General features: G+C 38.8%; 2 protein-coding genes across 5 annotated transcripts in view; one reads left to right on the forward strand and one right to left on the reverse strand.

Annotated features, from left to right (window-relative positions):
• Nucleotides 1-3,250: 3,250 nt before the first annotated feature.
• Nucleotides 3,251-3,904, forward strand: CLDN22 (claudin 22). The gene has a single exon (XM_040065679.1). The coding sequence runs from the start codon at nt 3,251-3,253 to the stop codon at nt 3,902-3,904; it is 654 nt and encodes a 217-aa protein (XP_039921613.1).
• Nucleotides 3,905-6,705: 2,801 nt separating this feature from the next.
• Nucleotides 6,706-13,461, reverse strand: part of WWC2 (WW and C2 domain containing 2) — a 95,273-nt gene continuing 88,517 nt past the window's right edge. For all 4 annotated transcript variants that reach the window (XM_040065671.1, XM_040065674.1, XM_040065670.1 and 1 more), the window contains 2 exons: nt 11,116-11,243; nt 6,706-9,176 (listed from right to left, as the gene is read on the reverse strand). In XM_040065671.1, coding sequence (XP_039921605.1) covers nt 9,110-9,176; nt 11,116-11,243 — 195 coding nt within the window. In that variant the 3' untranslated portion in view covers nt 6,706-9,109. The remainder of the gene's footprint in view (nt 9,177-11,115; nt 11,244-13,461) is intronic.

Consider the following 13,461-nt stretch of genomic DNA (forward strand, 5'->3'; position numbering starts at 1 on the left):
TTTTAAAGAGAATATGTATCACTTGCAGTGAGATTCAAAATCCTCTTGTTCAGCCTGAAATGGTTTTGTGAGGAGTAAATTTTTAATGCACTTAACTGCATAAAATGATACGCACACTGACCACCCCAGTTCTCCTTTAGTTTAGTCAAAATCAATTTGCAAAATGATGCTTGGAGCTAGTTTGAATGAATGATGTGATCTCCAATGCTTGAAAAGGATTACTGAACCTGTGTGAACTTGCTCATGTCCTGTGCTATATTCCTCACAGGCATTATTTAACCTGCATAGGCCTCTGTAGGCTGGTATCCCTGTAGGTACCTCAGACTTTAAAGCCTATATGGAAAAAGGAATGCTCTAAACCCAGTCAAAACTGTCTCTAAATCCATCCTCACCTTCCTTACCTGAAAGCACATTGGTCAGTGATAGCTGTGCGTGCTCTTCCTTTTCTTCTTGCCAAGCCTGTGTTGCACAAGCACAGTGCTTGTTGCAGAGGCTGACAAGGGGAGCAGGGGCAAAGAGAAGGGGCAGAGTTGTCCTGGAGCAGCTCTCTTGTGCATGAGTTGCTTGCCACTGGCTGCAGTTTCCTGGCAGGCACCTTCCCTGGCCTGGGAGCTGTCTTTCAGTGGCCGTCTCCACTGAAACTCCCTCAGCTGATCTGTTGTTTCAGGCTGTGCAGATGCTGGCAGAAGTTTGTTGTCATGGCAGTGTAACAGTAAATCCTGGGCTTATGTTTCCAATTGCCCTGAGCAGAAACTGATGGGAGCCCAATTCTAGCCCTTTAGGCTTTGTAGTAATTCTGACACATTGCCTTCTGCGTAGGAACAAGTCCACCAAATAGAATTATTCTGAGACTCAGATGTTTTTAGGTGTAGAGAAAAGAAGTAACAGTGGGGAGGAAAAGTGTGAAAGAAGGACAAGGGAGATAAAGACAAAGACAGTGACTGACCTGAGAATGTACATAGTTCAGCTGTGATTTTTCATAAGATCAGTAACTTCCGAGTAAAGGCATTTCAGACCGTGTTATTATCCTAGTGCCAAGGCAAGTGTTACCTTCTCTTCCCCTCCAAAAGAACAAGGATTGCATATAATCTTATCCAGAATAGTGTAAGGAAGCTTTTCTTACTCTTAGCTAGTGCATTGTTAATAGTAAGTTGCAAACTTAACTGGCAGATCTTAATAATGCAGCAGTCCCAGTGCTTCTGATGGCTATAATTTAAAGGCTGATACACTGTGCCCATTGTAGTCAACACTTGCAAAATGAATGGACTTCACAGACCTGATGCTGTGCTCTCAGACTGTATTGACTGTTGGAATTAAGAACAGAGAAGAAAAACATTAAATGTTCACAGTTAAGTGCAACTGGCTTCTGTAATAGTCTTTCAGTAACTGATTTTGAAGTCAGATAAGCATGTAGCCCCTGAAGCAGCAGAATCACTTCTAAATCGTTGTTTATCTTAAAAATTATTCAAATGGTATTATGGAGATTCTCATTGAAAGTCACAAGGATTTCCAGAACTAGCATTCCTGCTTTGAACAGAGAAAGGGGGGAGAAATAACGCTGCCAAATATGATAATACAGTCTGGAGAATGAATGAATGAACGCAGGATTGAGCTGTCTCTTTTTTTTTTGCCCTGTGGATGGCCAAAGTTACAGGCTAGCTTGCAACACTTTGTTGCCAGTGTTGTCAGTTATATCCTTGGTGATTTCTGGTCTTGTGCATAGAAATTTTCTGATCAAGTATAAGCTGTTGAACTAATGGGTTGGTACACAAGAAAAAGTGAGATAGATCATCTATACTTCTGGGTTGTTGGGGGGGGGGGGGGTTTGTTTTGTTGTTTTTGGTTTTGTTTTTTTTTTTTTCACAGCTTGTTACAGGAAAAAAATGTGGGTTTAAAATTAAGACTCTGTATAAAAAATGAGGAAGAAGGGATCATCTCACAGTGACAGTTCTTAATTAGACCCTTAATGATACCCATGATAATAATTCAGGATTTTGGAAACCTTCGAAATCAGTGTTATGTTTTCCCATCACATAACCCATTTTGAGCAACTGAGAATTAAAATATACAGATAAATAAATTATCACATCTAGGAAATTAAATTAAGAAAGACTGGAAAACATCTCTGGATCATATTCATGTGGATGTGTTTGTGCTACTCAGCTCCTTCCCAGACAGGCTGTGCTGTGTGGGCAGGGAAACAGCAAACAGATGTTCTCATTCTGACTCCGTAGACAGGCACAAGGTTAGCTGACATGAGAGCAGGAAAAAGCAGGTTTTCCTAATGGGATAATGGCATAATGGTATCTTGCTTTGATCAGAAATGTGTACTAGGCATTCCTGACCCTGGGAACATTGAGTGCCAAATGTTGTTAGTTACTAAGTAAATACACTGTGCCACCTGGGACATGGGCTTTAGGAAAGGGGACACTGAGCTGGTGTAAGCTGCTACTGTGGTGTTCCTGAAGTCCTGGGGCAGGTAAAGTTTACGCTGGCTGATGAGCTGCCCATGTTCATTATGGTGGAGGGGATGTCTAGGATTTCATTTTCTAGGTACTTTGACCATACCCGTCTCCTTTTCCCCTTAAGAGTCAGTCAAAACAAAGCCCATTTTAAATGAAATGAATGTAGAAAATGTGAAACATAAGGATCTTTTACAAAGTGTCTTTTACAGTGCTGGGGACATAAAACAGGGCAGTGGAAGATAAGCCATTATGTATGTTGAGGAAGCCTAAGAATAAAGATTATAGGCAAACAGTCTACCTTTCTTTACAAGGCCTTGATTTACATCCTTGAAATCTCAAATTTAGCTATTACAATGAAGTCCTGTTGCACACAGAGCTGCCTTTTTATCACCACTTAAAATCTAATTAATCCGTATTGAAGCACAAAGATTTCTGTTGTGTTTTAGGGTGAGGGGTCATAGAGCCCTCTTTGTTCATCCTCAGGCTTGTAATCATCGGGCATTGGGATATAATTTTACCAAGCAAATTGGAAGGTAACAGATCAAATCCTTATCGGAAAGCCTAACTCGTGGTTTAGTGAAGTCCTTCGTCCTTTATGTGAAACTTTATATTCGTGAAGAACAAAAAAGTGTTTCAGAGCTTGCAAAGGGTTAATAGCAAGGGCTTATATTTGGGGCAGCAGAGACCTAAAATCATCACAGCTTCCACCATCACTCAAGGTAGCAGTTGGTACAGAACTGCTGGGGAGACCTTTCTCCTCAAGCTTTCAGGACTCCACTCTCACAATGGCCTTAGTCTATCAACCAGTGATGCAATTAAGTGGCATATTGGTCTCTCTGTTGGGATGGGTCCTGTCCTGTCTCACCACCTATCTACCCCAGTGGAAAAACCTTAACTTGGAACTAAATGAACTGGAGATCTGGACCATGGGACTCTGGCAAGCTTGTGTTGTCCAGGAAGAAGGTGGAATGCAATGCAAGGACTTTGATTCTTTCCTAGCTTTGCCTCCAGAGCTCAGGATTTCTAGGATTTTGATGTTTTTTTCCAATGGATCAGGGCTTTTGGGCCTTTTGCTCTCAGGATTTGGGTTGGACTGTTTGAAAATTGGTGAAAGACAACAGGAACAAAAGAAACGGTTGTTGCTGTTTGGAGGAATGCTCTTCTGGATATCGGGGATTACAGCTATTGTCCCAGTTTCCTGGGTTGCCCATTCCACAGTCCAGGAATTTTGGGATGAGAATATACCAGATATTGTTCCCAGGTGGGATTTTGGGGAAGCATTGTTTGTTGGCTGGCTTGCTGGATTTTGTCTTATATTAGGAGGATCCCTACTTAATTGCACAATCTGTTCTACTGAAGTCCATCCTTCTTCAGTCCATTATGCAGTAGCAGAACAGCAGGATCAGTGTCAATGCTTGGAAACTGAAACAAGGCCTTAAAATGGGAGGTTTTAAGCAGTACAGCAATCCTGCCCTGTCTTTTCCAAACCCTAGTGCAAGCCAGAAGCTTGTTCCCGTAGTAATTCAAAGGACTCTTTGTTATCCAGCCGATTTCCTAAATTTACATCTGTTTTCTCCATAAACTGGTATTGGAAGGTGGTGTGTTTTCTCACCTGTGGAACTGCTTAAAACTGTTTTGCAGCAAAATACTGAAGTGTTCACAGACTGCACAGGAAAGGTGCTTTTGCTTTCTTAAATGAACTGTAAAATCCTGAAAATGAATATGCATGTTCTCTTAGAGCTTGGACTTTAACCAAAATGTGCTTCCTTTTTTTATGCAACCAATGAAATAAGCCCCAAAGTTGGACTCCCTGTTGCAATTTTCCACTTGACTGATGCAGTGGCATATGAACTTAGAGATTTCTGATCCTAAACAGTCTGAATACCTGCATTGCATGGAATGGTTTTTCTGTGTATTTGGAAATAGTAGGTTTCTGAAGTTGTAGGCAGCTTTGCAACTGTCTTTTTATGCATGGGGTGTGATGGTGTGGGTGTTTAAACCTAGCAAGCTGTGTTTTTCCGGTCTGCCCCATTAAACTGCCCATACAAGTTATTTTAAGTGTTTCTGGCACCTGCATACTTTATGCACCAAAAATAGGCTGAGAAATGCTGCTTTAAAAACCAGTGTAACTATCTTCCTCTGACACAGGTCTTGTGTCATTATGCATCCTATCCAAGGTCCCTTAAGTTCCAATCACTCATGTTTGGAACATGTTGCTGCATATTTGACATTAAACATATGACATGTAACTGGCCACAAAGCAGACAGTGTCATTTGCTCTAAGGGGGAAGTGTATCAATGTGATATTGGAACTTAAAAACAAACTGTGAGATGCCAAAATCAGCAAAACTGCTGTAAAGCTTTAGCTGATTGATGGAAAACAAAGCATATTCTTTTTCTTAAAAAAACCCCCCCAAAACTAATGAAAAATGAGCCCAACTGTGGCCACACCATTCTGCTACTGCTTTACCACACCACCTCCCAGTCCCCCAAACACTGCACATGGGACCAGGCAACAAGGCAACACAAAGCAGGAGGGAGGGGGGAAGTATTTCTTGCTTCATAGAGCATTGTTTTAACTTGTGCTTTTGTATGACAAAGAACTGAACAGTGCCTGCAAAAGCCAATGGTTTGGTGCTTCTGTGACTGCAAAAAATGAACTTGGCAAATAGACACAGGCTACTGTTACTTGGATTTCTGTTGTCTGTGCTAGGAAGGATTTTAACTGGTACTTGTAACTATTTACCAGGCTGGAAAAATCTCAATTTAGACATTTGCACCAGACCTTTGGAGCACAGGACTCTGGCAAATGATGTAGGAACAGTGTAAAGATTTTTATTCTTTCCTAGAATTCAAGATTTCCATGATTTTAGTAGCTACATAAAATGGACTAGGAGTTCTGAGCCTCGTGCTCTCTGGTCCTGGTTTAGACTGCCTATCTTCTGGAGTGCAGAAGATAAAAAAAGCAGTTACTGCTTGGAGGAATACTCCAGGTGATGTCTGAAAACCCTGGCCCTTTCTTACACTGTAATCCAGGAGATCTGGATGACGGCAACCCAGAGATTCTGCCCAGATAGGAAATATGGAATGCATTGTTCAGTGCTCCATTTGGTGGATTTTTTCTAATTCTAGGGGGATCTCTACTCTTCCCCACAATCTGCTTATCACCTGACCATCACTTAAGAGAGCAGTATGCAATGGCAGATGTACAAGATGCCCATCAGCATCTGGAAATTGGAATCAGAGGACTTAGAAAACCTGATACCTGCCCTTTTCAGACTTCTTGCTTACATTACAGTAAGAGAGAAAGATCTGCTGAACAGACAGGTTACTGTTTACAAGAGCAGGGATGGGATTCCTTCTTACAGAGTAGTTCCTTTAATCACTACTTACTTCCACTTTTAATTACATGAATTGATGAGCTATGGCAATCTAAGCCATCACTGTATTTCTCCCAAGTCTGATTAATGGCAAATTTTGTTTTTTGTGGTATGACTTGGGGGAGTCAGTATAAAACTTTTCATCTCCAGGCCCGCATGGAGACTTGACTCTATTTTAAATGGCAGAACTTCTAATGGGGCTGCTTTAGACAATGTATTTTTTACAAAAGAATATTAGTTGAAGGCTGAAAGAGTTTGTAGCACCAGTTCACCATGCATTACAAAAATCTAATGCAGTTCAACCTTGAATGAAGGTTGCTGGGCCTGTATAATTTACAGTAAACTAAATGTTCTGACATTATGTAACATAATACAAGATTCTCTGTGGTGAGAGAGAATATGACCACCTCCATCCCTGCCCAGTCTCTCTCTCCCTAAGGAAAGCCAGTATTTCTGGGCAATAATGAGCTGTTGTCTGGAAGACTCAACTGTGCTCATTACTGGTGCAGTTTTTATTTCATGAATGTGAAGAACTAACTTCAAGTATATGAATTAGTTTCCATATAACTTATCCTTAGAGCTGTCAGTGATTAATGTGAACTTTCTATAAATTGCCGTGATTTTACATTGACAAAGCTGTAGCAGCCACCTGTTTCCACAAAGACCATATAAAGAGCTAGAAGAGCAATGAAAGAATTAAATAAAACACTGGTCTGGAAAAGAGCTTTGTTAAAAAAAATGTATTTTCCAATCACTGAAACACATGAAAAGTGCAGAGACAAATTAATCTATGTAATGTACTTGCATACTCTTACAGACAAAATTACAACAGAAACACATTCAGAATATAACCTGATTAAATATTTAGTTCAGTCCTGAGTGTTTGATATTTAATACAGTATAAACATAGCAATAGTAAAAAGAAAAATACTCTTAAAATTATTTGATTTATGTTCTATTACAATTTCTGCTAAACTTTCCTCATTTGGCTAAATATTCTTGTACCAGTAATATTTACATTTTGATATATGCAACTGCAGTAACATTGGTACCTGGCAATAGAACTAATTACATTTGTTATACCCTGCTGTGCAGGGTAAATTTCACTTCAAGAGTAAAATTTATCACTTTAAACTGATGGGAGTTTATTTGTATGCATTTTTGTAGCTTATTCTATTCACTGTTTCAAGTGTGACATGCTGAATTAGTAAAATAACCCCCAAACTCCAAACCCAGAATTGTTAGAAGCTGCCTATAACTATGTTCAACGTTACCAATCTAGAAAATGAAGAGCATGAATATGTCTGAGTCTTTCATTTTTAAAGGAGTTTTGTAAGCTGAAGCCACCAATACTTAAGCTTTGACTTCACTTGGGCAAGAATTTAGACACCTCTAAGTATTTTTCACAATAGCATCCTTAATGACAAATATTTTTATGGCCAGAACTGAACTATATTAAACAGAACATAAATAAGACTGTAAATAAATAAAAGAAAAATCATAAAGTAGACCTCTTCTACAAACACCTTATATAATCAAATCAAGAAGTTGAAACTGTCAACCTTCATTTCACCTCTACATTAAATAATTCCAGATTTTTTTTAAATTGACCTTTCAAACATGAATGTTATCTCAAACCCAAGACACAACAAACAAATGGGGCATTCATAAAGGATGTTTGATCAGTCATCTTTCTCAAAATAGCATGCTTGGCTCTGTATTTCAGTGAACTGATGTATTTTGTGCATAAGAAAACCCTTGGGTGTTACACAGACCTGTCATTACTGAATTGTCAATCTGAATCTAAGACAGCTGCTGCCATAGTGTGGTTATATTGTTTCCATTTGCTCACCAAGTAATTACATCATTTCTGCAAGATGAAGTGCATGCAATGTGGCTTGTTGCTCGGGGAAGAAAACCGTAGCCAGTGAATGAAATACATCTGAGTGCAACATACTAAGTAGAAAATGAATTATTTCTGTTCCCTGCAATATCCACCTACTTCCACAGTACCCACAGAAGGTGACCCCAACTGCTTTACCAAGACAGGACTGCTTGAACACCTACATCCAATGTTCTGAACTTACAGAAGGCATCCACGTTGCCTTCTGATGAAGCAGCCTGCTCGGAAGAAGCATGCAAGACATATTTGAAACGAGCCTTTCACATCTATTCATTAAACCTGTGCATCGCCAGCTGCATACAAGGTCACCTGTATATTTTAAAAATGGTTACTTCTTGTACCAAAATTTGTGCAGACTTCTAATAAGGGGCTTTTCTTTTTCAGAAAGGGTTTACCTTACCAACAGGACTTCTGATATCCGAGTTAGCATGTGAGAGATTTTTTTCTGGTACAAATACTTTAATGAATCTTCAGATCTGTAAACCCAGCACAATACAAATCTGTATTCCTAGCTGGCAATCAGACAGCCCCCAAGGACAAACAATTAACAGAGAAAAACTGTTTTAAGAGCACAGTGGGTATAACTATTTCAATGTTGGTATTATGAATTTGATTCATCCTGTTCAGAAAGCAGCTGCCCCTTTTGGTAGTCTCAAAATAAGTTTTTAGGGTTACTTGTCTGCCTTGCCTTTCTCACTCTCCCGCAGATGCAAGAAACCTTTTAGTGCAGGTTAAAGTACTGTACATTCACAAAACTAAACTCTGAACTCTGTATCTTCCTACAAAGTATTAAAAAACAAAACCAGAAGAAATTATTTTCAGAAACAAAATTACATTGTGGGTGATGAATCTAATCAGCAGCTGTTGTGAGGCAGCCTGGATATTTTGGAAAGGAGCTTATGCTTGTCGTTAACTTTAGACTATAAAAGTTATACTCTTGTACAGAAGTGCATGGCAGAACAGCCATTTTCACAGTCTCCTCACAGGAAAATAGTGAAAAGATAAACACCATGTCTGTTGAACATCATTTTTTTCAACACAGTGCAGTTCAACAGGATCCATGCTTAGTACAGCCTTTGTTCCTTTGTTCCATCTTTACAAAAGAAAAACACAGATGAGATACACACAAACTGTACAAAATCAGCATCAATATACCAAAATTAATCTACTTTGGTTTTCTGTTTGTTGGAGTTTTTTTGCCATTTTTTAAGCTTACAACAATTCAGTTCATTATATTTTACAAACAAACATATCAATAGTGAATGTAAAATAGAAGATCTTTGAAAGCACAGCACTGGAACTACAAAGCTCATCTGAAAAGAGATGAACAAGTGGAAAAACACTTCAATGAAAATGCATAATTATACATCATCAGCTGGAAGGGCTGGTATACTGATCTTTGCTCTTGTGAAGTATGCTATCTTCTCCCTGAAATTAGAAAAGAAAACGGGATTTTTTTTTTTACCATTTGTGGCATGACTCTACTATCCTCGGCTGTAGAGTTGCTAATATTAGAACACAGTTCTTTAAAACACAGGTTTGGAAAATACGCAGAAAATTTATTTACAATAAATGTGGCATTCTGACAGAATTACCTTCTTATGCAGATTAATGTAAAAAGCAGTTCCAATTTTTAAAACAGAGAATATAACAGTATTTCATTAATAACTGCAATGATAAGACTGAAATATTGTTCCAGTCACTGAATTTTCAATGATGATATTTTCAGCAGGGGGATGAGAAGGCAAAATAAATCATTTTGTCCTGACATGGGAAAAGGGCAAGGAGGGAATACTGATGTCTGGGCAAGACTCAGAGAAGCAGAATTGTCAACCCATTCTCCGGCTGCTTCCCCTGTGCCGTTTCTCTCACCTACGAACCGAGACATTACTGAAGCATAACAAGTTCACACAGGCTTGCCTAGCAGCAGGCGAGAAAGCAGAAGAGAAGTAGTGGGGGCTTAAAAATAAAAGCTCAGAAGAGTCATTCTTCTTGAGAGCTTTAAAAATGTGCCTCTGTGATTAGTCTGAGGCCACAGCACTGTAACAAGTCCAGCTAGCAGGGTATGTACAATTCAGCCTCTAGAGGTAAGTATTTATCCAGAAGGCTAAACCATATTTTCCACTGGTGAAGCTTGAGTTCCCATGAAAACCAGTAGCTCAGGTCAAAATCAACCTAAACTGGCTTTCTCTTCCTAGTTGTGTGGTGACTAGAAAATAAAGGGAAATGGAGCCTTTTGATACCCTTCTTGAGGCAGTATTACACATTCCTGTAAATTTAGGCAGTAGTCTGTCTGTGATGACTGTTAAATGACCAGCACCAACTAAAACCCTTTCTCAAGGCATACACAAAAAGTGAAATCTTTAGGATGCTCTGAATTTCAAACTGAAGATAAATAACTCAGCTGTAACATGTCTTAGCTGAGAAACCTCTTTCCTCTCTTGCTTTGATTCTGCATCACTTACAGCTGTGGTTTGCAATACATGCCTCACAGGCCCCTACTTGCTTACGGATTACTCCAACTGCTCACAAAAGATGGTTAAAAAAAAAAAAAAGTCTCACATTTATTAGTAGCTGACTTAAATTTCCTATAAAGGAATCCAAAATTCAAACTTTAAGAAGTGTATTAACTGACAAAACAAAACAAATTATCTTGCAGTACTGTTTCTATGTGCAAGACTTAGCAGTGTATCTTTCAATCAATAGATGTATATTTATTTTTATATAGAAGTGTGTACTCCAGGCTGCAAGCCCTGCCACTTACTAGCCAATCTTTTAGGAATTTAGAATTAAGGTTTAAGATAAATAGTGTTCATTCTGGCTTATGCTAAGCAAGAGCACTTCATTAATTGCTTCAAGTAATAGTTGCTTCACAACCAAAAGAAAAAGGGAAAAAAAGAGGAGGGATTGAAGATCTTTCAATACTAAGTCTTGAGCAAGGCAGTGGTTAATGAGTTGTAATGAGTTGATGAGCTGTATCCTGTCCTACTTCTCCTTGAGTGGCGATTAGTTTCAGGCCCTTGCCATCACTGGAAGAGCTCCCATGACTAAAAGCCCACTGTCAACCTACTGTGGGTGAGGCGAGCTACAGCGAGAGTCAGACGCATGCCTGTCTACAGCAGATGTCACACAGGGGTGTTACACTCAGCTTCCTCACCACCCTCTGAACTGCCACATGAGCAGGTCACCAAGGCTTGGCTCTCTGAAACTCCAACTTAGAGACATGTTAGAAATCTGTGATGTTTCTGGCAAGTCAAAGCCATGTGGACTTTTTACTAATACTACAGAGCATGTCAGATTATACCTAGAAACAGTTCATGTTACTTCACTACATTACAAAGAGCATGAAAAGCAGAACAGGCCATACCTGAATGACTGCACCTGCAGTGGCACTTTCTGGCTCTGCTCCCGTAGCCGGCACACATCCTTAGACGCTTTCCTCATCAATTTCTCAGCACTTAAGCCTTGTTTCTGCTCTTCTTTTGACCGTTCAGCCTGTATCAAGAAAAACAACAGCAGTTTTGCTGATAATGAACAACTACTCATTTCAAAGAAGTGAGAGATGCCTCTGTGTCAAGCAAAACACTTGGCAGTGTCAGGTGTACTGTTGGGCTCAATGATATTAAAGGTCTTTTCCAGCCTAAATGAACCTATGATAGTTTCTGTATAAAAGGTCAGCAAGATAAAAGACTGACAACACAAGCCTAAGTCATGGCCATGAAATAAGCTAATGGGGCTTTTTGTAAAAAAATAAATAGAGCAAATTCCATGCCATCACAGGTGGCTACTAGGTTTTGTAAATTCTAGTATTTCTTAGGGCTGTAGTTAGACAATACCTAAATTTGTACAAACACATGTCGTCTATCCAAGTGTCTTTTTAGAACTGCGAGCCACTGATTATCTTCCCGTATAAAATACTTTTATTTCCTGACAAAAGCTCTCAGGAAAGTTGCCTATACCTACTCTAAAGTGACTAACAGAAAAAAAATAGGGAAGGTGTGCTCTCAAAATACACTTTCAGGTTTTGTTGATCATGTTAGCAGGGAACATGAACTTTTGTGCCTTTATTCATGACACAGCACCTGTTTTGCACATGAGAATCACTTCTTTCATTTGCATTATAGAGACATAAAAGCCAAGGCAAGTGAACAGAACACCAGTGGTAACAAGAGATCAGAGGTCTTTCGTGAACAGTGCTGAGTAGTTACATACCCCACAGTAAGTTACTGAATTTCTGTACCTCAGTATTGCTGGCTCTATTACTTATGTCTTTACTAAGCATCAACAGGACAGCTGCAGCTATGCCATCCACCATTTCAGCAACAAGACTGCTATTAATAGCTGTGCTTTGGCTTTAACCCTTTATCAAGGGTTTCTGAATATCCAGTAATTTGAACAGTAACTCCTTTTAGGTGGGCAGTCACCTGAAATTCTTAGATAAATGACCCCCATTCATACATAGGAGAGTTCTGTAACACATGGTGTGAGCAGTGTTTTTATTTCTAGACCGTAGAGGCTGTCAGACAAATGTTATTTATTGTATTTTGAATTTTGTCAGCCATCAAAATTCAATAGAAGCAGTTCACATTCTTAAACAATTATAAAGTTGTAGAGAGTTCAGTTTTTTATTCTTTAGAGATGTGAAAAAGCTGTTCATTATCTCAAATTAAAATACATTTGCAAGTCTGAAGCAGCAATCTTCAAAGCTAGCTTGTGACTTGTAAGTTCACATCCCAGTTCTGAATTCAACCCAGTAGACTCCTAAACAACAAAACCAACTAATTCAAAAGAGCTAGTCCATACTATCAGTTTCATACTGGGTAGTTATAAGAAAGCTGCTCACAGCAGGATAGTGGTACCCTCTGTCTGTTGAAACACACTCTGGTTTCTGTATGAAAGTGTTTTACATGAAAGAGCACCACCCTTTCAAAAACTCACTCAAAATCCAGTCAGCTTGTACTGCTGTTAACTTCTTCAGTCCCCAACTCCAAAACAGCTATGATTTTTAAATGAAGTTAGTCTATAAATATTGTTTTCTTTATTGGTTAGTGAACATAAATTCACAATCTACAACTGGTAATGTTTTAATCAATCTTATGTATGTCACTGGCCATATATTTTACCAGCTCCCCTAATTAATATTTATCATCAAAGCATTAAACATACAATATTTCAAAATTTTCTAATTTTATCCTTTCCCTAACTATGCATGAGATTCTTGTGATTACTGCATTTCATGGTTAAGAGCATAGATGACTTGTTTTCATACTCTCTATTACCATGTATCCCTTTTTCATTTTTGAATCTGTTTATTTTTTCAGGATTCTCTAAGAGAAACCTGGATTTCAGCCCAACGTCTCTAGGAATATGCATGTGAGAAGGTATGTACATGACCAGGCTTATTTCATGTTTCTTCATGAAATGTTTCATCATGTTTCTTGAGTGCTTTACATAAAATACAGAAAATCACACTAACACAATGGCCCAAAATCTGGCCCCCCACTCTGGCAGCACTATGATCTCAGATTCTTTAAGTGACCTTAAAACACTCATTCACGACTATCTAGCAAATATAAGTGTCAGATACGAATCTCTGTATCTGGGTTTAGCTTAAGTTCAAGGTAGTTTAAGATGACAAAGAAGAAACACTATCAAAATTATAACTGAAACACTATTTCCTGTCTTGTTCTTCTGTGGGTTTCATATAGAAAAA

This window comes from Hirundo rustica, chromosome 5, assembly GCF_015227805.2.
Source record: "Hirundo rustica isolate bHirRus1 chromosome 5, bHirRus1.pri.v3, whole genome shotgun sequence".
Taxonomy (NCBI): Eukaryota; Metazoa; Chordata; class Aves; order Passeriformes; family Hirundinidae; genus Hirundo; species Hirundo rustica.